The sequence below is a fragment of the Tamandua tetradactyla genome, chromosome 11 (genome assembly GCF_023851605.1).
Source record: "Tamandua tetradactyla isolate mTamTet1 chromosome 11, mTamTet1.pri, whole genome shotgun sequence".
Lineage (NCBI taxonomy): Eukaryota > Metazoa > Chordata > Mammalia > Pilosa > Myrmecophagidae > Tamandua > Tamandua tetradactyla.
This window is the reverse complement of record NC_135337.1, coordinates 7,116,549-7,143,122: the sequence shown is the minus strand read 5'-3', so window position 1 is coordinate 7,143,122 and position 26,574 is coordinate 7,116,549. Positions and strand designations below refer to the sequence as shown.

Below are 26,574 nucleotides of genomic sequence, written 5' to 3'. Positions count from 1 at the left end.
TAATTATTGCCAAGTGCTCTTCATCCCCATGGACTTTTTTGAAAAAGGAAAAAAAAATTCTGTTAAGTAAGGTTAAATGCAACTGACTGGATGTGTAATAACTAAGAAACTCCCAATTTTAATGATATGTGTGAGAGTACTGTTAATCTCATATTGTGTCTTGATGGAAATATGCATCTCAAAAGACAAAAATTCAGAAATAAATTCTGTTGGCATAATTTATTTGTATGTAACTACACAAGTAATATCTCTACAGTGTACTATGGGGAAAATCTAATATGGGAGATTTGAGGTTAATAATAATGGAAGTTCTATAAATATACAGTTTAAATTATTAATATTCAAAGGTGTAAAAAACATAGCTCCATAGCTACTGAGCCTAAAATAGAACACCAAAACTTCAAAAGCAAAACTTATATTTTCCTCCCACAAATTGAACTGTTCACTAATTCACATTTGGAATTTGATGAGAATCAATCAACTGCAGGCAAAGAGACCAGTCTTTGATTAAAAATTAATCCAGATTTTACTAATTCACTGGGTTCTTATCTAGAAATTTACATTTATACATTAATCTCAAAATATGCAACCCAAAGACCTAATATCACAAAATTATCAAAATGTTTATGGTTTATGAATTTCAAAATGAGGGTATTTTAAGCAAAACTATGGAATTATTTTTAAAAACTAGTGAGACACACAAATGACTTAAGCAGAAGACTAATATGCATTCATATGGCAAAGTTAAATTAAGCCCCCATCTTGAAGGAGGGGGAGAATCAAAGGAATGTGACAGGTCTGTTTCATCTTCATTTACATCACATTCTACTAATAACTCTTCTACCCAAGAGGACATGACTATCTCCTAGTTTATACTGCTAAAAATGAATCTGGGACACAAAGTAACTAGAAAAAAATTTTGTTTCCTAATAGAAAATGTTTAAAAAAAAAAAAAAATGAAGAAAAAAAGGGAAAAAAGTTATCTGTATTTACTTTATTTCCATACCACCCCAACCCATCTAAAAGAGTTTTCAATAAACATTTAAAACAGCTAAAGAGCAATAGAAGCAGTTTTTTGTATGTTTTTTGTTTGTTTGTTTTTGGCTTTGAACCATACCTCTAGCTGCTGTAAGAGAGATTTTCCTTTCTTATTAATTTCATTGATAAGGGTGAAAATGGCCACTTTTATTTCCTGTTCTACTCGTTTGTTAGTCTCATTTACTTCTTTTATCCTGAATAAGAGAAATGCATCATTAGGTTATCAATTTATCCTAGGTCTCTGAATCATCAACTGTTACAGAAATTCATCCAACTGGGTACTTAACCAAGTAATGCTTTATCAAAATGTACAATTTAGGTTTTGGCAAATCTGACCACTCAATTTACTCCAATGTATATATACAAAGAATGAATCTGATATTTAGTAATTTTAAATTGCATTCATAAAAACCTGTTTACTAACATTGAGTGGAATCTACGTCACTACGACATGAATGTGATATACAAACACCTGACATCAATGACTATCAATAAGCATCAAGTCTGCACATTGGTTCCGTTTAATCGTGGCGCTTGTCAAGAACAAAGTGCAGAAGAAAAAGGCTGCAACCAAGAATTATTATCTTTTGAAAGGGTAGGCTTAGAAGCCGGTCCCCTTACAATTTAATAATTTAAAATATGGATTCGGATATGCCCTCTTCCATAATTTCTTCTCAAAATGGTTTCCTATTACATACAGCTAAGCATGTAAAACATTTTCAATCTATTCTTTTTTTAATTTGCTAGATGTTTTAGAAATAGGAATGAGCATCCACTGTGATTCTATAACCTTTTGGTTGCAAATATGAAATGGCTGTATCTTGCTGTTTACAAAATTAGAACGGGAAAGCCCAGCAGTAATAAATGTATAAAATTACAACCATAATAGCCTTCAAATTTCATACATTTATATTTAGATAAACTATAGCGTACACTTTGAACTCTTAAACTGCCTTCCATTGGCCAAATTCAACATTGAGTGTTTTTAATATACTCTCTGTCACAAAAAGGTAGTTTTTCCAGGGGAACAACTCAGTTTTCATAGCATTGTCTCTTTTGTCTATAAGCTGTGCTTCTCTGGGCACTTATTTGAAAATTTTATTGAATTTTGTCCTTATCTTATTAAAGTGAATGGAAGACATTCAAAAAAGAGAAGTGCCGATTGGTAGTGATAAGAAATAGGCCTCAAATTTAAAACAGCTAAAAACCAAAGATGGAAATCATTAAACATCTGAAAGAAGAGACTAGTTAGCCTTAGACACTCATTGGATTCATTTAAAAAGTGAAAATTAGACTGAAGAATGGGTCTAAAATGGGAACCATAACTAAAGATTTTAATACTTCTTTTTTAAAGTGCTCTGGAAATAAACTCATTGATTTCTCCAACCCTCATCCCTCCAATTCCGTTAAATCTTGTAACATGTAAACCTCTTGTTCTTCTTTAGTACACATATTCAGAAATATATATACAAAGTATGTATAAAAACAAAACGTATGCAAAACATGTACAAAAAAATATGAACTGCCATACTTCCATATTGGAAAGAGCTTACTATCTTTCCTCTGAGACATCCACATATAATTTGTGAGAAGGTACAGATATCTTCAACATCAAGTACAACATTGTCAGAGTTACAACCTAAAATATCCTGACATTTCCATAAAAGCTCTAATTGGTGACTAGCTTATATTATTTATTATCTGAAAAGTTTTTTATTATCTTTTGGTATCACTTAAGATGAAAAGTTCAACTACCTTTCTAATGCATAAATATTCACTGAAATATTTTTTCAGTGTATGCTATGTGCCATTTTAATCACCATAAATTAAGGAATGTCAATATTCTAGAGATACCTGAAAGTCCCAATATTCTATTATAAATACTCCTATTCATGAATTTATAGGTTTTAATTATGCCATCTCCAAGTTTTCATCTTTCTAGATAAAGAGTCCTAACTTCATTAAGCTGTTCTCTAACAGAAGTTACCACCATTCTCACCATCAGCAAGTTTAATTTATTCGGAAATGCACCAAAACAGAATGACTTCAAAATTATGATGATGGTGTGGTGTTAATGATAAAAATAATAACAGTAGTTAAAATCTGAGTACTTACTATGTGACAAAAATGGTATATGTATTTTTCTCATAATAAGATAAGTATTGTTTTTAATGTTTGTTTGATAGATGGGGAAATAAATTTGCCCACTTTTCTTGATACCCTCTTTTACACTGTCTTCCATAGTTTCTACTTTCAATTTTATAATTCAACTCTCTTTCATAGTCTCTAGTTTAAATTTTATAATTCAACTTTCTACATACATATTTCCAAGTTTAACTAAGGCTTACATGGACTGAAGTCTCATTATTTATAAAATATTCAAAGATGTATCCCAAAAGAGCACATATAATTTTAACCATTTAAATTTTACTTAATTAACAAACATTATAATCCCAATGTCTAATTATACCATTCCCACTCCAAAACATGTTTTCTATATATTCTTAATTATAATACAGTAGGAAAACAAATTTAAACTGGACTCATTTGAGTTAAATAATCCTTAAAAAGTGAAATTACAGTTTAAGACAAAACACTTACCTATTCTGCACCTGAGTAGCTGCAAAATGAACATAATTTTTTTTCTCAAGAAGCTTAGCCAGTAGATTTTCAATTGCACCTTTCTGATTCTGAAAAGCTTCTTCCAAAAACTGATACCTTAAAACCAGAAAAAAAAACTATATTTAAAATGGAAACGTTTCAATTAAGACTTTGGAAATAAAGAAAAAACAGTTTCAGAGTCAATTTTAAAACCTTCCTTAAATGGTCAACTCTCTTTGCTGACCACTAGCACTTTAACCCAGCAGCAACTTGTAACTGCCAATCAATTCTACCCCCATAACCCTGAGGAGCTATTATAAGATAAAAAAATAATAACTCAAATAATATTTTGGTATTCTTAATTAAGAGTTCTGAGCCAGGGTTACATTTTACTTTTTTTTTTATCTAAATATTGGAATAAATTATAAACATTTTAACACAATTCTTCCTAAAGAGGAGAAAATTATCCATGGTTCCAACATAACAAAATCACTGCTAACGCTGTAATATACAATTAGTCTTTTTATTATGCATTTTTAAACGCAAGTATAATCATAATGTACATGCAATTTCGCATCCGACTTATTCTTTGTTATCACCACTTGAAATAATTTTTCAGTCCCAGGTGTCATTACACTGCCAAATTTTCCAAAAGTTTGTTTATATAAACAAACAATATCATTGACACCAATTTTATTGTGATTTTTGTCAATATGAGTGGTAAAGATATTCTAATTAAAAAAAGAAATGACGCTCTTATACATTTTATTGAATTCTGTCCTTATCTTATTAAAGTGAGTAGAAGACATTCAGAAAAGAAAGGACTTAACAAATGAATATGAATGCTGAATCTTTAGATTGACATTGCTTTTAGTCTCCAGTGTCTTAGAGCAGCTAGAAGGAAAAACTTAAAATTGTGGAACTGTAATCCATAACACAAACTCTGAAATCTGTTCTATAACCGACCAATATGGTGTGCTTTGAAATATATTGCTTTTTTGTATATATATCATTTTTTCAAAATAAAAACTTTTAAAAAAAGAATAAATTGGAGTGGTGCAATAGTGAGAAACATGCAGACCATTTAGGAAACTTCTGCTTTAATATAGGCAAGAAATAAGGTGGCTTACACCCAGGCTAGCAATACTGATGATGGTAAGAAGTTACAGGATTTTGGAATATATTTTGAAGATGTACCCTGAAAGAGTCCCTAATAAGTTTGGATTTGGGTATGAGAAAAAAAATACAGTAGTATTAAGGATGATGACAAGATGTATGGGCTATGCTACTGTGCGGGAGGGGGTGGGGGGTGGAATGCAACTGCCATAAACTGAGATGGGGCAAGGCTGCTAGTGAAAAAGGTTTGGACACAGGGAGCGGCCCATTTTGAATATATTTGACAAAGCAGACATTCAAGCAGATATGTCAGTGTCTCTGGGCAAACAAATCTGAAAGTTCGGTGGGGGTGGGGGATAATGAGTTAGGGAGATGTATTTGGAAACCATCAAAGTTATGGGTGGAATTAGATGTCATTCCTCCATCCCCCAAGATATTTTAACCTCAGGTACCTTAGAAAAGGACCTTATTTTGGAAACAGTATTGTTACACATGTATTTAGTTAAGATGAGTTCATATTGGAGGAGTGCGGGCCCTTAATCCAATATAACCGGTGTCCTTGTAAAAGGAGAAGTCCATGTGAAAACAGGGGCAGAGATTAGATTTACGCAACTAAAGCTTGGAAAAATCAAGGATTGCTAGCCACCACTAGAGGTTAGGAAGAAGCATGGAAGGATTCTACCCTGCTGACACCTTGATTTCAAACTTTAAGCCCCCAAAACTATTGAGAAAATATGTATCTGCTGTTTTAAACCAACTAGTTTCTGGTAATTTCCTATGGCATCCCTAGGAAACTAATATAATCACCATGTAGAGGTATTTAAAGCCATAATACCAAATGAGATCACTATGAGTAGAAGTGTATAAAATGGCATAAGCCTAATACTTCCAACATTAAGGGGTACATGGAAATGAGCAAATGAAACTGAGGAGGAATAATTAGTGTGACAGGAGGAAAACTAAAATAATGCGGTGTACTGAAAGCCAAGAGAATAAAGTCTATCGAGGGAATGATCAACCATGTCAAATGTTGCTGATAGGGTATTAAGATAATGATTGAGAAATAACCTTTGGATTTAGGTAAGCAGTGGTCAGTCATTCATGACCTCGAAAAGAACAACGATTGCAGAATGCTGACAGTGGAAGTGCGTTTATCTAAAAGAGACTGGGATTGAAGTAAATGGTGACTTTTATAAACAATCCTTTCAAAAAATCTGTTGTAAAAAGGAGAGTGGGTTAAAGAAAAGGCTTTTTGTTTTTTAAGATGAAAGAAAAAACAGCAGCTATTTTTACACTGATAAAGTGATACAAATAACTGCTAGAGGCTGAAACACTGACAATTTAGTGGAAGGATGGACAAATTACTGGAAAAATGTTCTTGAGCACAAGAGAGGGGATGGAGTCTAATATAGAAGTCCATGGAGAAACTGACTTTATACAGAAAGAGATCAACCAAAGTAAAAGACAGAAGTGTAAAGATATGGGTGTAGGATCTTGGTAGATAAGTAGATGTGGAAGTGGCAGTCTGTGAAAATCTTCTTGATTGCTTTATTTTTCTTAGTGAAGTAGGAATCAATACCATAATCTGAGACTGAGGATAGAGCTCCTACTGATAATGATAAAAAAAATTTAAGAGAGAAAAAGTACGAATACACAGTATGACTGCCAAGCAACATTAAAGGTCTACTTGATGCTAAGTGGTTATTAAGTATGAATGGAACCAGTTCTTACTGGACCACAAGGTATCATCATGTGTTCTTCTCTTGTCAGGTTCAGGTAGCTACACAGGCAAAAGATGATTGGGGGCGCGGGGGGGATGGATTTAATCGGGACTGTGGTTTTGCTAAGCAAGTTCAAAAAACTTGAGCCTATGGGAATCAGGGCTAAATGCAAGGGAGTGATTATAATGATTAGCCATGAAATTAAGCTGGGAAAGGGGGAAAAGAAAAAACAGGAGAGGGAAAGAAAATGGGTGGGTAGTAAGGTCAATAGATTAAAAGTCACTATGTGGTTGAATAATTGTGGAAGTCTGATACTAAGCAGAATAAACTAAAATAAAAGATGGTGATCAGAGAGTGTATTGCTTGAAATTTAATACAACTATTGGAAATGACATGGCCTAGTACCTGATCACAGGTGTCAGTGGCAAGGCAATGAAAAGGATAAGAACAATAGAAAGGAGTTCAAAGAACACCACGTTTAGGGTGTCTGAAAGGTCAATTCCGGGTATATTAAAATTGCCAGGAATTAAGGTAAAAGTATTCCTTAGAGTACCACTGAGATTGGAACTAAAATATTAGAGAAATGAAGAGAAATGACCCAAAGGTGTCTGAATAGCAGCAATAATGAGGGATTATTGGAGATAAAATCAGATCACACGAGATTAAGGGCTAGAGTTTTTAGAGAGGAAAGAGGAAGAATGGTTTAAAAAACCACCAAGAAGAGAAGTCATAACTCTAGGTCCAATGGGATGTGAAAGAAAAAACAGCTATCATTTAAGAGAGCAGCACGTGAAGCAGTGTCCTAGGGCTTTGTTTCAAGTAAAGCAAAGAAGATTCAGAAAGTATTCAAGGAAGGTGAGGATACAAAGATTCTGCTGATGACAAACCATGAATTCCAGAGAACAGAATGGCAAAAAGGGACAGAATTGGGCATATGTAGACTTACTGGAATTGAAATATGATAGATAAGAGGGGGACATAGGAGTATGTGACTTTTCTATGATGACAATCAAATAGGGATAAAGGATGTAATAAGATGAGCCCTAGTAAATTTGTGGCCAATAATGATGAAGAGGCTACAAATCACAGTAATAAAGAGCGTTGGGATCTGGGACTTCTTGTGACCTACTAATGAAGAAATTGTATTCCCAGCAAGTCAACCCATCTTTATCCATTAGGGGGGCAGAAATGCCAGAACAGTATGGTTTTAGGGTATGCAAATTCATTCCTGACCTTCATTTCAGGAAAAACTAACTCACTTTAAATGCATAAGTTCCACTTTTTCCTGCACTCAGAGTTAAGGACACTGCGGAGTTCTGAGGAGGACCACTGACTATGAGGACCTGTCTCACTTGTGATGACAGGGGCAGGTCTATGGAAGGGTTTCTAAATGATATGCCTAATAGTTAGACATTTAAGAATTCAACTCTTTTTTTTTTTTATACTACCATCCTTTCTATTTCTCCCCTTACAGCCAATCTAATTTTATCATAAAATAGTCAATGCTTACATTACTATGAGATTTCAAATACAAGAAGATCAAAATTGAACTACAATCCCCCACATACACCTACAAACTTGGTCTTCCCATAGTGTTCCACATCGCCATAAATTCAATCATATCTTTCCAGTTACTCTTGATAACCTGCAGGCCAAAACGTTTGCTTTTAATGATACCTCTCTATTTCACACAACCCACACATCAGCAAATCCTGAGGGCTCTACCTTCAAAATATATATAAAATTTGATCACATCTTATCATTGCCAATGCTATGTTTCAAATCTAAGCCACCATTATTTCTTACCAAAATTATTGCAAACAGCCCCCTAAACTTGTCTTGCAATTCTATCCTTGTCCCTCATAATCTCTCCTTAACACAAAAGTCATTTTAGGACAACAATCAGTCAAATCACTCCACTGCTCAAATGCTTGAACATCTTACTCAGAATGAAAGAAACATTCTTACAATGACCTCCAAGCATTCAACAATTCAATCACTTTTGCCCCTCTGACTCATCATCTGCCATGAATCTTTCCATGATTTCACTAAGACCATACAGTTTCTCAAAAATTTCAAGTAAACAACCATCTCCGGCCCTTTGCACTTGCTTTCTCTCTGCCTGAAATATGCTCCCCATGCCAGTATATTAAGCAGGGTTTGTTTCCATTCTTTCCTTCAATCTCTACTCTAATTCCACATTACTGAAGCCTTTTGAAATCACCCTATTTAAAATAAATTTCCACACACTCATCCCCACATGTTCTGTATTCATTTCCCAGCTTTATTTTTCTCTATGACAATCATCATCTGACATTTACTTATCTGTCTGTCTCTTCCTGTGAAAAATTAACTCCTTGGGGACAGCAACACTGAAATACAAGATGCCTGGAACTCAGTAAGTATGTGATTATTTATTGAATTAACAAATGAATATGTAAATATTGCTCAGTGATGATCCAAGGAGCGTAATACAATTCATTTCTTTTCTTAGAGAACTTTTTTCCATTTGGAGTAGATAAGAACTCTTGGTAACTTGAAGGCCTTGTTATTATTTGCTTAGTTTTCAATGTTATCAGTCCCTAATATTTCTCATGCCCCATCAGACATATTTCCATTTCACTGCAGGTGATCTATATCCTTTTCTTTGGAAACTCTGGTGATCATCCTTTTAAACAATAACATACTGTACTTTTACGATATACACCTTGATATGGGTCCTCCCTGGATCATTGTAGAAGGGCAATAAATGGGACATTTCAGTCTGGCAACTCTTGGTTCTCTTGCATTAGTTATTTGATGATTTCCATCCCCAAATTTTCTGTTCTCTCTGTAATGTGTACTGATTGGCTGCTGGATCTCTTAAAATTTTATCTTTTTCTTCTCTTTTCAGTCTACTTTTCTAGAAGACTATCTCGAATTTATCTACCAGCCTTATTAATATTTTATTTCAGCTATCACACTTCCAAGAGCTGTTTCTTATTTTTGTTACTCCTTTTGCAGAGGTCCTATTCTTATCTTGCAACCAAAAGCTTCTCCTCTTACAAGATGTCATAATTGTTTTATTTTATATTTACTTCTGTCTTCTGCATTTTTATGTCCTTTTGTGCTCTTGTATTCACGGAACCTCAGGCTTTTTCATCTGAGTGACTGTGTTAATCAGAAATGTTTACAGTTTAATTAGAAAATATAAGCAACAGTGTCTCATACAAGAAAACTGGAGTTTGGCAGCTACTGGCATTGCTTCAAAGTTAACAACATCAAATCTCTGAGATTTTCTTGCCTGTTCCTTCATGGTGTCACAAATCCAGGCATCGCATCCAAATTCAAGGCAGAAAGAAACAAATAGGCTGACGAAGCAACATTTGTTCCTTTTATCAGGAAAGCAAAAGCTTTCTCAAAATCACCCCACTCAGGAGAATTATGCTTGTATTGTATTTTATGGGTCTGAATTTTGTCAGATGTATACCCGGATGCTAGGAAGGCTTGGAAAGGAAATATTTAAGTTTTCAAGAGAGAAACAGGAGTTCAAAATTATTAACGTATCCCACCATGCATGCCAGGCTCAGTTATCCTTAGTCATTCATTTATTAAATACTTAGAAGTTACTTAGAATCTGTATGTGAGCTAGACTCTTCAAATGGTGAACTTCACTGGAAGGTAATATGGGAAGGACCCAGCTTTTTAAAGGAAATAAAACCCAAAGGTCAAAAGAGGCCTCTTCTGAATTCACTTTTTCTAAGAAGGTGAAAAGAGCCACTAATTTAGGGGAGAATAGACAGGATAAGAAAAAGGAAAAATGTCACTGCTGGCAACCTGGAGGTAAGCTGAAGAAAGTGAGGACCTACAATTTTGTGTGGATTTATACTTATCTTTCAGATCTCAGCCTAGTACCACACCCCCACCTTCTTTCTGGACCCAATATCCCCACATCCAGAGCTTTCATGATTTTATTATATTCCAATAGAAGTTGGAATAAGCCAAACTTCTGTGATTACTATCACCTCTAGATCCTAAATCATTATAGAGTTCTGGGGGTAAAATCAACTGGCTTCCCTTCTATTATCTCCTTTGCATGTTCTTGGGTTATAACTCCTTCAATTTTACTAGGTCAATTATCAGAACCACCAAATCTTCCTTCAATCTACTTCCCTTCTTCCTATAAAATTCTATAGCTGCTCTTCTTTTTAAGAACTTCCAAGATCACAAGAAAATAAAAAACTTACAGCAATTTACAAGTACATTTCTCATTGAATCCTCACAACTACTTTATGAGTTGGTACTACATTTTCTCCATTTAAAATACACACACACACACCAGAGTTCATTATCTTTATCACTATTCTATATAACAATTATCTCTTTTAAAAAGGTGGGCTACCCTACGTGGGAAATGACATCCAGGGGTGAAAGTCTCCCTCGGGCGTGGGAGATGACTCCCAGGTATGAGTCTGGCCATGGTACCATGGGATCAACAATGCCATCTTGACCAAAAGGGGGAAAACAAATGTAACAAATAAGGTATCAGCGGCTGAGAGAGTTCAAATAGAGTTGAGAGGCTGCTCTGGAGGTCACTCTTATGCAAGCTTCAGTTAGACAATGCCACCTATCTTAGCTTGCCAAACCCCATCCAAAACCATTCCTGCCAACCCTAAAGAACACCTAGGGCAATATACAAGATTCCACAAAGGTTCCATGCAGTAGGGCAACTTTCAAGAAACCTGCAGTCTCCAGATGGATCCCTGGACCAGACAAGCCCTGAAACCTAGAGGGGCCAGCCTTTCCAGAACATCAGCTACTTCCATCTCCCTACCCTATATTATTGATAGCCCCCTTCAAAAGGAAAAAGTTACACTGGGCATAGTCCAAATACTCCTAAAGAGTGAGAGAAAGATCAAAGGTGATGGTGGAGATATAAAGAGAAGGTAAGGTTTAAGAAACGAGTATGACCATTAAATCATTATATTACTATTTCTTTTAGTCTCCAGTATCCCTCAGAGCAGCTAGAAGTAAAAATCTAAAATTATGGAATTGTAACCCATGCCAAACTCTGAAATCTGTTCTACAACTAATTGTTTATACTGTGCTTTGAAATTTATAGCTTTTTGGTATATATGTTTTTTCTTCACAAAAAAGAAAAAAAAGTCAGTTGTGAAGATAAAAAAATATTTACTCCTTCTAGCCTCCAATGTTTTGGAGTAGCTAGAAGAAAAAATCTGAGCTGATGATATGTAGAGCCCAAGACAAATTCTGGGATCTGTCCTGTAACTACTTGCTGAAGAGTGCTTTGAAAACTATTGCTTTTGTCTTTCTTTGCTTTGCCTGTATGTTATATTACACAATTAAAAAAAGGAATAAAAAAATTATAACAAGGCTAAATTAATATTAAAGAAAAATTCACAGCATTTTTTTATAAACAAAGGATTCAACATAGAAATCTAAGAAAAGTATAATAAAATCAATAACCATGCAAGAAATTGAGACTCTTAAAGAACTATCCCTAAAAGTCCAGAAACAGAAAGGTAGAACGGAAGAGGAGGGGAGGAAAACATGAGGAAGAAAGAGAGATAAGAACCCTAACACTGACTTTAATGGTTAAATAACTCTCCTGACAGATGAAGGTGTTCTGTAAGCCAAAAGATAGGATATACAGATGCAGAGTAGTTTAAGTCATGCAGGTATCTACTGCAAGTACACAAATGAGAGAAAACAGATTGCATATACATTTACTTTGCCCAAAAAGAGATTTACTTTGTTCTCAGCTCCCGAGAGGTAATTTCTAAGCCCTTGAAATATACTATGTGATAAAAAGTCTTTGTTTACCTGTGGGCCTTGACCATGGCAGATAGTGTAATGAAGTGATTTATGATGGGGGTTTTGAGTCACATTATCAGCTTACCTGATGGGACTGGAGACTGAGGTGAACCACCTGGGCTTATAGCACCAAATGAAAACTGACAAGTCTCGAGTGACCTTCCCTGGTTGGCCACACTGTGTGTATTCTCATACATCAATGTAGGAAGAGTTAACACTGCCCATGACTCCAAGAGAACAACTTGAAGTTCCATGGTTGGAACACTCCTACCCTCTGCCCAATACCACTTCCTTTGTATGCTCTTGATCTGTATCCTCTACTGCAATAAACCATACCCATGAGTATAACAGCCTTCAGCAAGTTTTGTTTTGTGTGAATTACCAAGCCTGAAGGTTGTCTTTGGGACCCCCAAACGTACAACTGGTGCCAGAAAGTGAGGGTGATTTTGTGGACCGTTCCTTTACCACCGACTCACTGAAACACATAGTGTAGGAAGAGGAAGGATGAGCAGGCAGGAGTTGGTGAACCTTTGATTCTGGATGGCAACATACCCAAGGTATAGAAGTGCAAATACGCTACAATCACTTACTAGAAGTAAAAATTATAAGTGGAACTTAGAAGTAGTAGACCCAACTCCCAAAGTCTGCAAACTAATAAGAAACAAGCTAAATATACAATCGATTAGTTCTGATATCTGTATGCTTGTATGTTTGTTTGTCAAGATTCACAGTTTTGTTATCTATAATAGCTAAAATGAAATTAAAAGAGTATTGGGTACGGTGTATGGGGGGTTCAGTGGTAGAATGTTTGCCTTCCATGTGGGAGACCTGGGTTCTATTTCCAGACCATGCTCCCCCCAAAAAAAGAGTATTGGGTAGGTCCTGACACTGGGTCCATCTTATATTTCAGCTGGTCTGAGTGACAGCCACTAGGCTCAAGGCTACTACAAAGAGAAAGATTATGGGGGACACCTGACACTGTAATTCTATGATCTCTGGTTACTAGGAAGGTAGTCCAGGTGGGAAAAAAAGCAAAATCAAGAAACTAGTGAAACTGGGAGGTATAGTGTGAATAAGTTATCTCATTTTGTGGATCAATACTGCCAGCTTCTCAAAGAACTTTTACTAAAAATGGACTGTGAGAGTGACTAACTTAGGGGCAGTATCTCTGGTTTTGAATGCTGCAAAATTAAAGAGCATATTTGTGTTGATGCTAGACCTACAGCTCACTACTAAACAATCATAGATCACTCACTATACATGACTAGGCACAAAACAAGCTATTTCCAGGGCAAACAGCTAGCCTGGTGGGCTGGATAAAAGCCAATAAAAAGTTTGTTTGCCCGGAGAAGGGGAATTGTCCTTCTCCTGTAAGTGTCCAGTGGAACTCCTCAGATGAAGCAGCTGGGTACACGAACAATGCTGAACTGCTTTATGATGATCAGGATATTCATCCAAACAACATGCCCCTTAGATTGGTCATGGCAAATACTGTGATTAAGGGGGGCCCGTTTTGCATGGGCAGCCCACATAATCTTACTGCCACAGAACAGAGCAACAGTCCAAGAAGCCTTTTTGAACTTCTTGTCTCAGCTTCCATTTATGGTTGGTAGAGATGCTAAAAACTTAGTGTGATACACAAGAAAATGGGAAAAGGAAAAAGTCAAAGGACTTGTTCCAACAGGGCAGTGGTTTTAACAAATGAAATGAATAAAGCAGATGCCCATGAAGTTGATACAAAGTTTTAAATGCAGCATTATTAGAGATTAGGTGGACCAATGGGCACCAATGTGGCTCTTTCAACATTAAAATGCCCTAAACAACTCCACTCTGTTTACGCCAGTAAATTTTGAAAGCATAACAGCAGTTGATGACAATAAGAAACCTGACATCAGATCACCTGAGACTATGGAACTAGACAAAGACTGATGGAGGAGTAAGGGCTGGCTAAATGCTCAGTTGGAGACCCAAGACAACATGCACATGCGTGGAAAAAATGCTAGGAGTAGAGAAGAGGCTTTTCTGGGACTCCTTGACACTGACAATGCATTATGATTTCAAAATTTATTGGTAAAACCCTAAAGGAGGCTACACTTAGACTGGGAAGATAAGGGGATCCAAGTGTTGATGGGGTTAAGGTGAAAGATTGGATTTCTGGATGTCATGGTATGATATACTCCATTTAAGAGAACTACTAGTTTGTTATTTGGCATTAACTGATATCAGCCTATCACTGACAGACATAAAACCCAACTACCAGTAATGTCTTGGGAAATGTAAGAGAAACACTCTAATAAAGAAGAATGTTCAGAAAAGGGCCATAATAAAATGGAAATGTTTTGTGTGGAACCATGCTCCAAAAAGAAATGCAAAGACGTACTCAACATATTTTTCACAAGCAGGTAGCTGGCCTCTTCTTCCCTAGGGCCAACTATGGAACCAGCTGAGGAGGTACTGGATCCTATGATCACACAGGCATTCCCTATGAACAGTTCTCTACTGACCAACAAAGAGTTGCTTTGTTTATAGAAGGCAATTCCGAGGTGAATGGACAGCATACTGTCTTGGAAAGCCACCAGCATATTTTAAGAAGGTAAAATAAACAGCTCAGTAGGCTGAATTGCAAGTTGTTTCCATCCCACTTTGAGTTTTTACTATATTCTGCAGCTGGTGTCAAAACTGTGGACTGTTTCCTAACTTCAGACAGATAAGAAAGAGAAAAACACTGGTGCGACTCAATAATGTATGCTACACTAAATACTCTCACTATGGGGGACCATTGAAGAGAGTTAGGAAAAAAAACTACACTGTAGCAAAATAATTCTGGCAGCAATGTGAACAGAATGAAATTGAAATGTAAAACTTAAAGCAGGGATACCAGTTGTGAATTTATTCTAGAATGAGAAATTAGGATTTTAAGTCCAATGACATGGATTCCGCAATGATGTGCCCATCATTTAATGAAAATATTTAATGAAAATGTGAACTAAAGAGAAGGAACATTCAAGAGATGCTCATACTATAAAAGTGGCAAAGGGGAAGGGAAGGAGCATGGTTAAACTTTGGGAATGAAGGAAAATTAAAGTTATTCATTCACAGAAAGAGCATATAATCTTCTCTTCTTTTTTGCCCATTGCAATCAATGGGGAAAGCTAAAAGAAACCCAAGTGTTTAAAAATCTGACTACGTCAATTTAATATCGCACTGAGATTATAAGAAGACCATCAAAGATAAGATGTGGCCCTGAGGTGAAGGAATCCAAAAGACACTTCATATAAAACAGCAGCTAAATTGTAGGTAAACTAAGACAATTCTGAGCAATTCAAGGGGAAAAAAAGGTTAAAGCAACATCTCTAAACAAATGTCTATCAGTGAGAGGTACCTCAAAAAAGAATAAAAAGCATTACCTTCATGTGGTCAATTTGAGATATTCCATATACTGTATTCTATATTCTCTCTATGCTAAATGAGAGACAATGAGCATATGGGTTAAAAAGAGGTCTGGAGGGCGGGCCGCGGTGGCTCAGCGGGCAAAGTGCTTGCCTGCCATGCCGGAGGACCTCGGTTCGATTCCCGGCCCCAGCCCATGTAAAAAACAAACAAACAAACAAAATACAATAAAACAAGAAAATGTTTAAAGATGTTTTCCTTCCTTCCTTCTCTCTGTCTTTCCTTCCTTTCAAAAAAAAAAGAGGTCTGGAGACAAACTGCCTGTATTCAAATCTAGACTATACCACTTACTAAGGGACCTTATATGGACTACTAAAACTTTATGTGAATAGGCTCCCTTGCCTATAAAACAGTGCTGATGACACTATATACTTAATGGGAATTAAATGAACTCAAACAGTTAGAAAAGTGCTTGGCACAAAGTAAGAATGCAATAAACAATAGCTATTAGGGTTATTATATACCCTCTTAAGAGAATTCTAATAAACACCGGTATATCAAAATCTCCAAGAACTTATACAGTTAAGAAACCCATTAAAAGGTGATTAACCCAACTTTTCCTAAGCTTTATTTGGCAGGAGATTCATAAACACCTATTCCATTGACCCATCAAAACTATCTAAGAAAAACCCTTTAGAAAATGCTAGACTTTAGGGAGGGGAGGCCCATAGTTTTACTGTAATAAATTTCCCCATAGGAACTGGGGAAATTTTTAATATTTCCCCCCCGCCCCCCATGGAATCTGAGAAAATTTACTGGAGAATTTTACTGTATACGTGATGAAATTCTCAACACAATTTCAGACCAGTTCTGATGTAAGAGATTCATGGTAAGTGAATGGTATTGAATATTGAAGAGTTGAAATATAAAGCTACATATTAAAGCCTTAATAACTAGGCTACTGAGATATTTATAATTCCCCAGTTTGTCTGCAATTGTGTATCTAACATATAATCAGTATATTTACTTTTTATGTTAAAAAGGGTTTATCAGTTAGCTATACAACATGAGAATAGCACCTTTCCAGGTTACAGGCCTATAACTTAAATACAATACACTTGAGAAAAGCTTATGTGAACAAGAGACATAGCAAAAAATGAAATAATACAGTGCCATACTTGCAAACTCAAACCCATAAATGATACATTTTTAATAGCTAAATATTCACAAGACAGATGAGATAAAAGTAACAAATAAGTAAATTATACTAATATCTTGCTTTAAGAAATAAAATATTTAAAATTTAGATGTATAATGCTAACAAATGAAAATATGGGATGAATATTTGCTTTAAGGAAGGACAATTAATTTTATAAGCACTATTAATTATATTTCTTGAAAAGCAATGTTTACTTCTATACCTATGTTCTTTGTGTTCCAACAGCTGGCAGTCTCTGCATGTGAGTCTATCACATGTTTCACAGAAAAGTTTCAACTGTTCTTGTTTGTGTACAGGGCAGAAAACAGGACGTTGACCAGAAGCTCCAACAGACTCTGCAAAAATAAAATAAATATCTAAAATAGATATAAAATTACATCAAATTTTATCAACTGTTAACTGATTTTGGTAGGCAAAGTTTACAAAAAATAAGTAGAAGGGTAAAGGTGACATGAACAGTAACAATAAACTGCTTCTATCTTACCTGAGACATCTTCTTTCTTCCTGATCAGGTGATCTTTAGTGAATTTTACTCTTTGATGTGCTTCTATACATGTCTTACATAGCCACTCTCCACATTCTACACAAAAGCCAACTGCACTTGCATTATCTTCACAACTAGTACATACCTAAAAGAGAAGAGGAGATAAACACTAATCAACATTAAATTTATACAATAAAGATCCACAAAATAAAAAGTGAAAACTGTAAGCCATTCTCAAATACACTGGCTAATTCATGGTAACTAGAATAAAATTACTTTCTTATCCATGCTAAAAAGCATTTATTTACCTTTAATGAAATCCTTTCCCTTCCAAATCAAAGACCAGGTGGCTTAAAAATCTAAGGCTCAGAACACAAAGTTCATGCAAGATTTGAATTTATAAGTAATGACTATTAAGACTCATTTAACCAAGTTTCAGGTTGTAGAATAAATTTGAACCTTTTCTAAGAGACTATTTTCAACTTGAAATACAGGAGACTATCCTAAATTATGTAAATATCCAAACATGTTTTTATTATATCTTATGCTTTGACACCAAGATAAGAACAGAACTACGGATATGAATAAAAATTAAGAACTATACCTGTTCTGATTTCTCATCAGAACTGCTGGGAGCTTCAGACGTGTCTTTCACAAAATAATTATCCACAAGGTCTATCTGTCTGCATTCTTGGCGGCATACTGGGCACCGTATTACACCAACTACAAACAAAATGACAACATTAAGAAATACTCTTCAGGAAAAACTAAGGAAATGACGCATGCTGTCCACATGGAAACTACTCCTTCACATCACAAACACCAAAGAAATGAACACCAAAGCTGAATAAAAACACCCCCCCACCCCCGCTGCACCAGGTGGTTGTGGTTAGCTGAATAACGGTCCTCAAAGATATCCAGATCCTAGTCCCTGGAACCTGTGAATGTTATTCTCTATGGCAAAAATAGAAACTTTTTTTCCAGTTTGCAGATTCTGCAGAAGTGATTAAACTGAGGATCTTGAGGTGGGGCCATTATCCTGGATTACATTTAGTGGGCCCAAAATGTAATCACAGATGACTTAAATGGGAGGGAGACAGAGAGCCGCAGAAGAAAGAAGCAAAGATCAAAGTGATGCCCTCTGAAGATGAAGGAAGGGTCCACAACCCAAGAAATACAGCCACCAAATGCTGAAAAAGGCAAGGAAATGAATTCTCTAGTGAGAGCCTCTAGAAGGAACCAACCCTGCCGACACTTTGACACAGTCCAGTGAAACTGATTTTGGGCTTCTAACCTCTACAATTTTAAGAGAATGAATGTATTATTTTTTAAGCTACTGAGTTTGTGATTACTTGTTACGGCAGCAGTAACAAGTAATTTTAACAAAAATTTATCATCTTATAAATTCTGACTTGATTCAGAGTTATCCGAATTTATTCTGATGTGTGAGAAAGATCATCTGTAACTATGGTAATTTCAATCTGTATGTACCTCAGAAAAACATGCTCTTAAATCTAATCCATTCCTGTGGGTCTGAACTCAACGTTAAGAAGGACCTTCTGACGAAGTTACTTCAGTTGTGTGGCTCAGTCCGAACAAGATGGGCCTTAATCCTTTTACTGGAATCCTTTATAAGTGATAATGAAATTCAGACAGAGAAAGACAGCCACGGAAGCAAGCAGCTAAAATTCAAAGGAACCTGGAAGACAACAGAGAGGCCAGGAGAGGCTGCCATGTGCACTGCCATGTGACAGAGGAGCCCAGGATCAAGGATCCCAGACATCCCGCCCTAAAACACGAGTCTTTGGTAAGAAGGGGTCACCCTGATGACACCGTGATGTAGATCTTCTTTTTAGTCTCAAAACTGTGGACCAATAAATTCTCATTGTTTAACCCAAACTATTCATGGTATTTGCTTGAGCAGCCTAGGAAATAAAATCACCACCTTAACCTACTGGTATTCTAGCACCAACCAAAACAGATAAACTGGTGAGATAACATATGGAAGCTACATTTAAGAACTAAAAAATGGCACCAAACCACTGTAAGACGTGAATTTGAGGATATCATATAAATTAAATAATCCTTGCTTTTCAGGGGTTCAGAACTAGCATATAATTTTTGCAGTTGTACATGACACAATTACAGGAAGCAAATACATAAGACTGGGATGTAACCAGTGTTTTCAAGTGTTATGCAGTACACAAACTACAGAACTTTACAGAGTAGTTCTGATGGAAAACAGAAACATAAAACTCAATATGTCATTCTCAAAAAGGATTATCAGACTCCCTCAGGAAATATGCACTGTTAAAATGAACTCAAACTTACAATTATCTATTTGAAAACAAAACATTTTTAATACAAAATACAAGCAAAGATCTTGCTTAATGGAAAATCACAAAAACAATTCCTCAAACCAAAGGAAGAAGGAGTAGAAACAAGGAAAGAGAACACATAATTTCACATCTGAGGCATTATGGATTAAAAATGTTTCAAGAAACACTGTTAAGGTACAATGCAACTACAAGGGAGATAAGTATAAGTAACTACAGGGGCAAAGAAATGGGAGCAACTCTTCTTCAAGGGTTATGAGGAAACCTTCTGTTGCAAAAATGACACTTAAATGTGGGTCTTGAAGAATGTATTTACTACAATTCACGAAGTTTATTCAGCAGGTCTATGTTGCTCAAACCCTACATCTTCCCAGAGTAAAATCCCTCAGAAATGTCCCTTGACCAGGCACTCAAGAGATAATGTCTGAGTCCTTGGAATATTCTGCTTGATAAGAATGATTTTGTTTGCCTTAGGCATTGGGCCACACTTTATCAGTTTGACAAGATAGTTTATGTTAACAATGAGACTTATGGTGAATTCCTGTTTTAGAAATTACTGACGCCATGGGCCAGGCTGTATCAGTTTGACCTACAGGAAGGTTGCAGTCCAATTAACTGGGGTCAACTATAGAGGCAGGGCATATCCACACAAACATTAGCTGGGAGGATTAAGCAAGTTCCCAAGCAACTCTACCAGGTGGGGACACCTGGAAGCTTATGCCTGCTTACTCCTGCATTTAATACTATGCACATTTTACTGTAAAATACCACAACTGTTAATGTAACAGCTTTTGAGTCCGTGGGTATGTCCCAGGGAATGATCAATGCTGAGGGAAGTTATGGGGAGCCCCAATTCAATTCCCTAGAAAAGGAGTAAACAGTAAGGTAGGGTTAGGATTAGGGCAATGGCTGGCTAAGCAAAGGGCAAACTCCAAAAAATGTTCAGGTCTCAAGAAGAAAGACACCTTGGAGAACAGCAATAAACAGCACCTGGCAGCCAAATGACCCCTACTTGAGTGACTTATCAACTGGGAAGCCAACTGACTCCCTAAGGGAGTCACCAACCATCAAGCATCTACCAAGGGGGGAAGGGGAGGGTAGTAATAGCTAATAAAAATTACAAAAGAAACAAAAATCTATAAAAGCAGACAAGCCCACATTGCCAGGAGGTCTTGCCTCTCACCTCTTTTCTTTTGAGAGTGCCAGCATTTCCTCTCACATGCGTTAACAAAACTTTCTACCTACATACTCTATGCTGTGCTGTGCCCTTGAAATTTTTCTCATGACATGACCAACAATCTGGAAATCAAACATGTGTTAACAGTATGAAAGCCAAGAAAACAGCAAGTGCAACATTCACTCTCACTCACACTCACATACATGCAGACAGACACTGTGCTGGTTTGAAAGAATGTATGTCCCCTGGAAAAGCCAAGTTTTAATCAAAATCCCATTTCATAAAGGCAGAATAATCTCTATTCAATATTGTGTGTTTGAAACTATAATCAGATCATCTTCCTGGACATGTGATTTAATCAAGAGTGGTTGTTAAACTGGATTAGGTGATGACAGGTCTCCACCCATTTGGGTGGGTCTTGAGAAGTTTCTAGAGTCCTATAAAAGAAGAAACATCTTGCAGAAGGAGGAGATTCAGAGAGAGCAGAGAATGCTGCAGTACCATGAAGCAGAGAGTCCATGAGCCAGTGACCTTTGGAAATGAAGAAGGGAAATGCTTCCCAGGGAGTGTCCTGAAACAGGAAGCCAGGACAGAAAGCTAGCAGATGACACCATGTTCTCCATGTGCCTTCTCACTTGAGAGAGAAACCCTGAATTTCATCGGCCTTCTTGAACCAAGGTATCTTTCCCTGGATGGATGCCTTTGATTGGACATTTCTATAGACTTGTTTTAACTGGGACATTTTCTTGGCCTTATAACTGCAAACTAGCAAATTCCCCTTTTGAAAAGCCATTTTGTTTCTGGTATATTGCATTCTGGTAGCTAGCAAATCAGAACACTCTCCTACAAGGGATTCAGGCCACAGAGACTGGGGAAACAGAAGCAATCAAAGCCCAACCTAATGCCTCACTCACAGGTCTACTAGGGAGAGTATGCCGAAATTAAAGGCACTGGATCACTTAAAGCCCATAGGAAGCAGTGGACAGACAAGTGACCCGACACACAGCATACACCAGTCTGGAAAAGCTGGACCGACTGCAATCCCACCCAAAACCGTGAGTCCTTCAAGCTGGAGGCTGGTATCCCTCCAGCATAGGCTGGTTCCCAGAGGGGAAAGGAAAGAGACTTTATTAGGAGCAAGGGGCTAAGCTCAACCAACCTCCAGTTGTGGAATTAACAAATTCGGACTACTAAAGATAGACCACCACCTCAGCTAAGCCTGGAGTAAAAGCTGAGGTTGCTGGAGTTTTGCCCCTGAAAGCAGGACTGACTGAAAAAGACAAAAAAAAAAAAAAAAAAAGAACAGAGCACAAAATACTTGAAAGGGTTTGGGCCGTGAAGGAAGGAGAGGGCATGTAGGACCTGGAGATACAAAGAACAACATACCATTTAAGATCTTGAATGGCAAACCCCAAGTATGGGGGACCAGCTCTGAAAAGGAATTTTTGTATTTTGTGTAGCTGTGCTTCTACCATGGCTACTCTTTGGATACAACTGCAAGGCTTCTCAGGTTCCAAATGCCTCAGGCAACGGCAGAATTAAGCTTGTCTGAGAGACAAAGAGGCTGGTCAGGTGAGAGAAAATAATCCCCTGGAGGCTGTGCCTTCCCCAGGAGAAGCGTGGGGCCCAGCTCAGGTGGAATCCCACCCTCAAGGAATTCAGACCCCAGGGCCTGGAAAACTGAAGCAATAAAAGTCAGTCTACAACCTTTCCTCTGTCTCAACCCCGCCCCCAGCAGGGAAGAGTCTGCTGAAGATAAAGGTGCTGCATCACTTTATGCTGGTAGGACCTACAGGCAGACAAAGCCACATACAGAGCAAGACAGGAAAAACAGAGTCTAGAGGCTTCATAGGAAAGTCTTTCAATCTGCTGGGTCTCACCCTCAGGGGAAACTGATGCAGGTAACTCTTTCCTCCTGAGAGGAGGCCAGTCTGGCTTGGGAAATTCTGATTGGGGTCTATAATACCTAAGTAGACCCTCCTAAGGAAAAAGAAAAGGCACCATACAGGGAGGGCAAGAAACAAGAAAATAGGTACTGAAAAATTCTGATCTGTTAAACAAAACCTAAGCTACAGGTCAAAAATAAGCTGAAGAAATAGACAACAAAGTCATATGTCAAAGAACAGATAGACAACAAAGTCACCCAGCAAGAAAATCCTAGGTAAAAAAACGACAACAATCTCCTGAATAAACTAATTAAGGAAACTAAATATCTAGACGCCAGCAAAAAATAATGAATCATACCAAGAAAATTGAACATATGGGCCAGTCAAAGGAACGAATCAACAATTCAAATGAGATACAGGAGTTAAAACAATTAATTCAGGATGTTTGAAGAGACATGGAAAATCTCATAAAAAATTAAATCAATGAATTAAGGGAGGATATAAAGAAGGCAAGGGATGAACAAAAAGAAGAAATCAAAAGTCTGAAAAAACAAATCACAAAACTTATGGGAATGAAGTAGAAGAGATGAAAAAACAATGGAAACCTACAATGTTAGATTTCAAGAGGCAGAAGATAGGATTAGTGAACTGGACGATGGGACATCTGAAATCCGAAAAGAGAAAAAATATATAGGGAAAAGAATGGAAAAAGATGAGCAGGGACTCAGGGAATTGAAAGACAACATGAAGCACACGAATATACGTTTTGTGGGTGTTTCAGAAGGAGAAGAAAAGGAAAAAGGAGAAGAACTAATGGAGGGAATTACGCATACCCCAAACAGAACAGATCCAAACAGACGTACTCCAAGACACTAATCAGAATGTCAGATATCAAAGAGAAAGAGAATTTTTAAAGGAGCGAGAAAAAAGCTATCTATCACATACAAGGGAAGTCCAATAAGACCAGGTGTAGATTTCACAGCAGAAATCATGGGGCAAGAAGTTAGTGGTATGATATATTTAAGATGCTAAAAGAGAAAAACTACCAACCAAGAATTTTACATCCAGCAAAACTGCTCTGCAAGAAATACTAAAGGGAGCACTAGAGACTGACAGGAAAAGACAGGAGAGAGAGGGGTATGGAGAAGAGTGCAGAAATGAAGACTATCAGTAAAAATAAAAGGAAGAAAAATTAGAAATGACATGTAAAATGCAAAAGACAAATGGCAGAAGAAAGTACTGCCTTTACAGTAATAACACTAAATGTTACCAATCAAAAGACACAGACTGGCAGAATGGATTAAAAAACAGGACCCATCTATATGCTGTCTACAGGGGACACATTTTAGACCCAAAGACAAACACAGGTTCAAAGTGAAAATTGGGAAAAGATATTTCATGCAAACAACAATTAGAAAAGAGCAAGAGTACCTACACTAATATCAAACAAATTAGACTTCAAATGTACAATAATTAAAAGAGACAAAGAGGAACACTATGCACCAATAAAAGGAACAATTCAAGAAGAAGACATAACAATCATAAATATTTCTGCACCAAGCCAGAGTGCTCCAAAATACATGAGGCAAACACTGGAAAGAGTAACAGACACATCTACCATAATAGTTGGCGACTTCAATTCCCTACTCTCATCAATGGACAGAGCATTTAGACAGAGGATCAGTAAAGAAACAGAGAATTTGAATAATACAATAAATGACCTAGACTTAACAGACATTTATAGAACATTACACCTAACAACAGCATGATACACCTTTTTCTCAAATGCTCATGGATCATTCTCAAGGATAGACCACAGGCTGGGTCACAAAGCAAGTCTCAATAAATTTAAAAAGATTGAAATCATACAAAACATTTTCTCAGATCATAAAGGAATGAAGTTGGAAATCAATAATAAGCAGAGGGTCAGAAAATTCACAAATATATGGAGACTCAACAACACATTCTTAAACAACCAGTGGGTCAAGGATGAAATGACAAGAGAAATCAGTAAATATCTTGAGAAAAATGAAAATGAAAACACAATATATCAAAATTTATGGGATGCAGCAAAGGCAGTGCCAAGAGGGAAATTTATTGCCCTAAATGCCTATATCAAAAAAGAAGAAAGAGCAAAAATCGAGGAATTAACTGTCCACTTGGAAGAAGTAGAGAAAGAACAGCAAACTAGCCCCAAAGAAAGCAATAGGAAAGAAATTATGAAGATTAGAGCAGAAATAAATGAAATTGAGAACAAGAAAAAAAATAGAGAAAAATCAACAAAACCAGAAGTTGGTTCTGTGAGAAAATCAGTAAGACTGATGGACCCTTAGTAAGGTTGACAAAAAGGAGAAGAGAGAGGATGCAAATAAAATCAGAAATGGAAGAGGAGACACAACCACTGACCCTGCAGAAATAAAGGAGGTAATGAGAGGATAGTATGAACAACTTTATGCTAAAAAACTAGACAATATGGATGAAATGGACAACTTCAAAGAAAGGCATGAACAACCAACATTGACTCGAGAAGAAACAGACAACCTCAACAAATCAATCACAGGTAAAGAAACTGGATCAGTTATCAAGAAGCTCCCCAAAAAGAAGAGTCTCAGCACCAGATGGCTTCACCTGTGAATGCTACCAAACATTCAAGAAAGAATTAGTAGCAATCCTGCTCAAACTCTTCAAAAAAATTGAAGAGGAGGGAAGGCTACGAAAGTCATTCTATGAAGCCACCATCACCCTCATACCAAAGCCAGACAAAGATACTACAAGAAAAGAAAATTATAGACAAATTTCTCTAATGAATACAGATGCAAAAATCCCCAACAAAATTCCTGCAAATCGAATCCAGCACCACACTAAAAGAATTATACACCATGACCAAGTAGAATTCATCACAGCTATGCAAGGATGGTTCAACATAAGAAAATCAATTAATGTAATACACCATATCAACAAATCAAAGCAGAAAAATCACATGATCATCTTGATTGATGCAGAAAGGGCATTTGGCAAAACTCAACATGCTTTCTTGTTGAAAACGCTTCAAATGATAGGAATAAAAGGGAACTTTCTCAACATGATAAAGGGAATATATGAAAAACCCACAGCTAACAACATCTTCAATGGGGAAAAACTGAAAACTTTCCCGCTAAGATCAGGAACAAGACAAGGATGTCCACTATCACCACTGTTATTCAACATTATATTGGAAGTTCTATCCAGAGAAGAAAAAGAAATACAAGGCATCAAAATTGGAAAGGAAGAAGTAAAACTCTCACTGTTCGCAGATTATACTTTGAAATCCCCAAAAATCTACAGCAAAACTACTAGAGCTAATAAATGAGTAAAGCAAAATGGCAGGTTACAAGATCAACACTCAAAAGTCTGTAGTACTTCTATACAATAGTAATGAACAATTTCAGGTGGAAATCAAGAAAAAAAAATTCCATTTATAATTGCAACCAAAAGAATAAACTATTTAAGAATACATTTAACTAAGGGTACAAAAGACCTATACAAAGAAAACTACAAGAAATTGCTAAAAGAAATCACAGAAGACCTAAGTAAACAGAAGGGCATACTGTGTTCATGGATTGGAAGAGTAAGTATAGTTAAGATGTCAGTTTCACCTAAATAGATTTATAGATTCAATGCAATACCAATTAAAATCCCAAAAGCTTACTTTGCAGAATTAGAAACACCAATAACCAAATTTATCTGGAAGGGCAGGGTGCCCTGAGTAAGTAAAAATATCCTGAGAAAGAAAAATGAAATAGGAGGCCTCAT

At 36.5% G+C, this 26,574-nt stretch overlaps 1 protein-coding gene across 2 annotated transcripts in view; it reads right to left on the bottom strand.

The window, feature by feature from the left end:
- The window catches only part of TRIM33 (tripartite motif containing 33), a 159,263-nt gene that overhangs the window by 44,959 nt on the left and 87,730 nt on the right, over window positions 1-26,574 (bottom strand). For both annotated transcript variants that reach the window (XM_077119811.1, XM_077119812.1), the window contains exons 2-6: window positions 17,988-18,106; window positions 17,384-17,528; window positions 17,102-17,234; window positions 3,640-3,756; window positions 1,118-1,232 (exon numbers count right to left, since the gene is read on the bottom strand). In XM_077119811.1, the coding sequence (XP_076975926.1) occupies window positions 1,118-1,232; window positions 3,640-3,756; window positions 17,102-17,234; window positions 17,384-17,528; window positions 17,988-18,106 (629 nt within the window). The remainder of the gene's footprint in view (window positions 1-1,117; window positions 1,233-3,639; window positions 3,757-17,101; window positions 17,235-17,383; window positions 17,529-17,987; window positions 18,107-26,574) is intronic.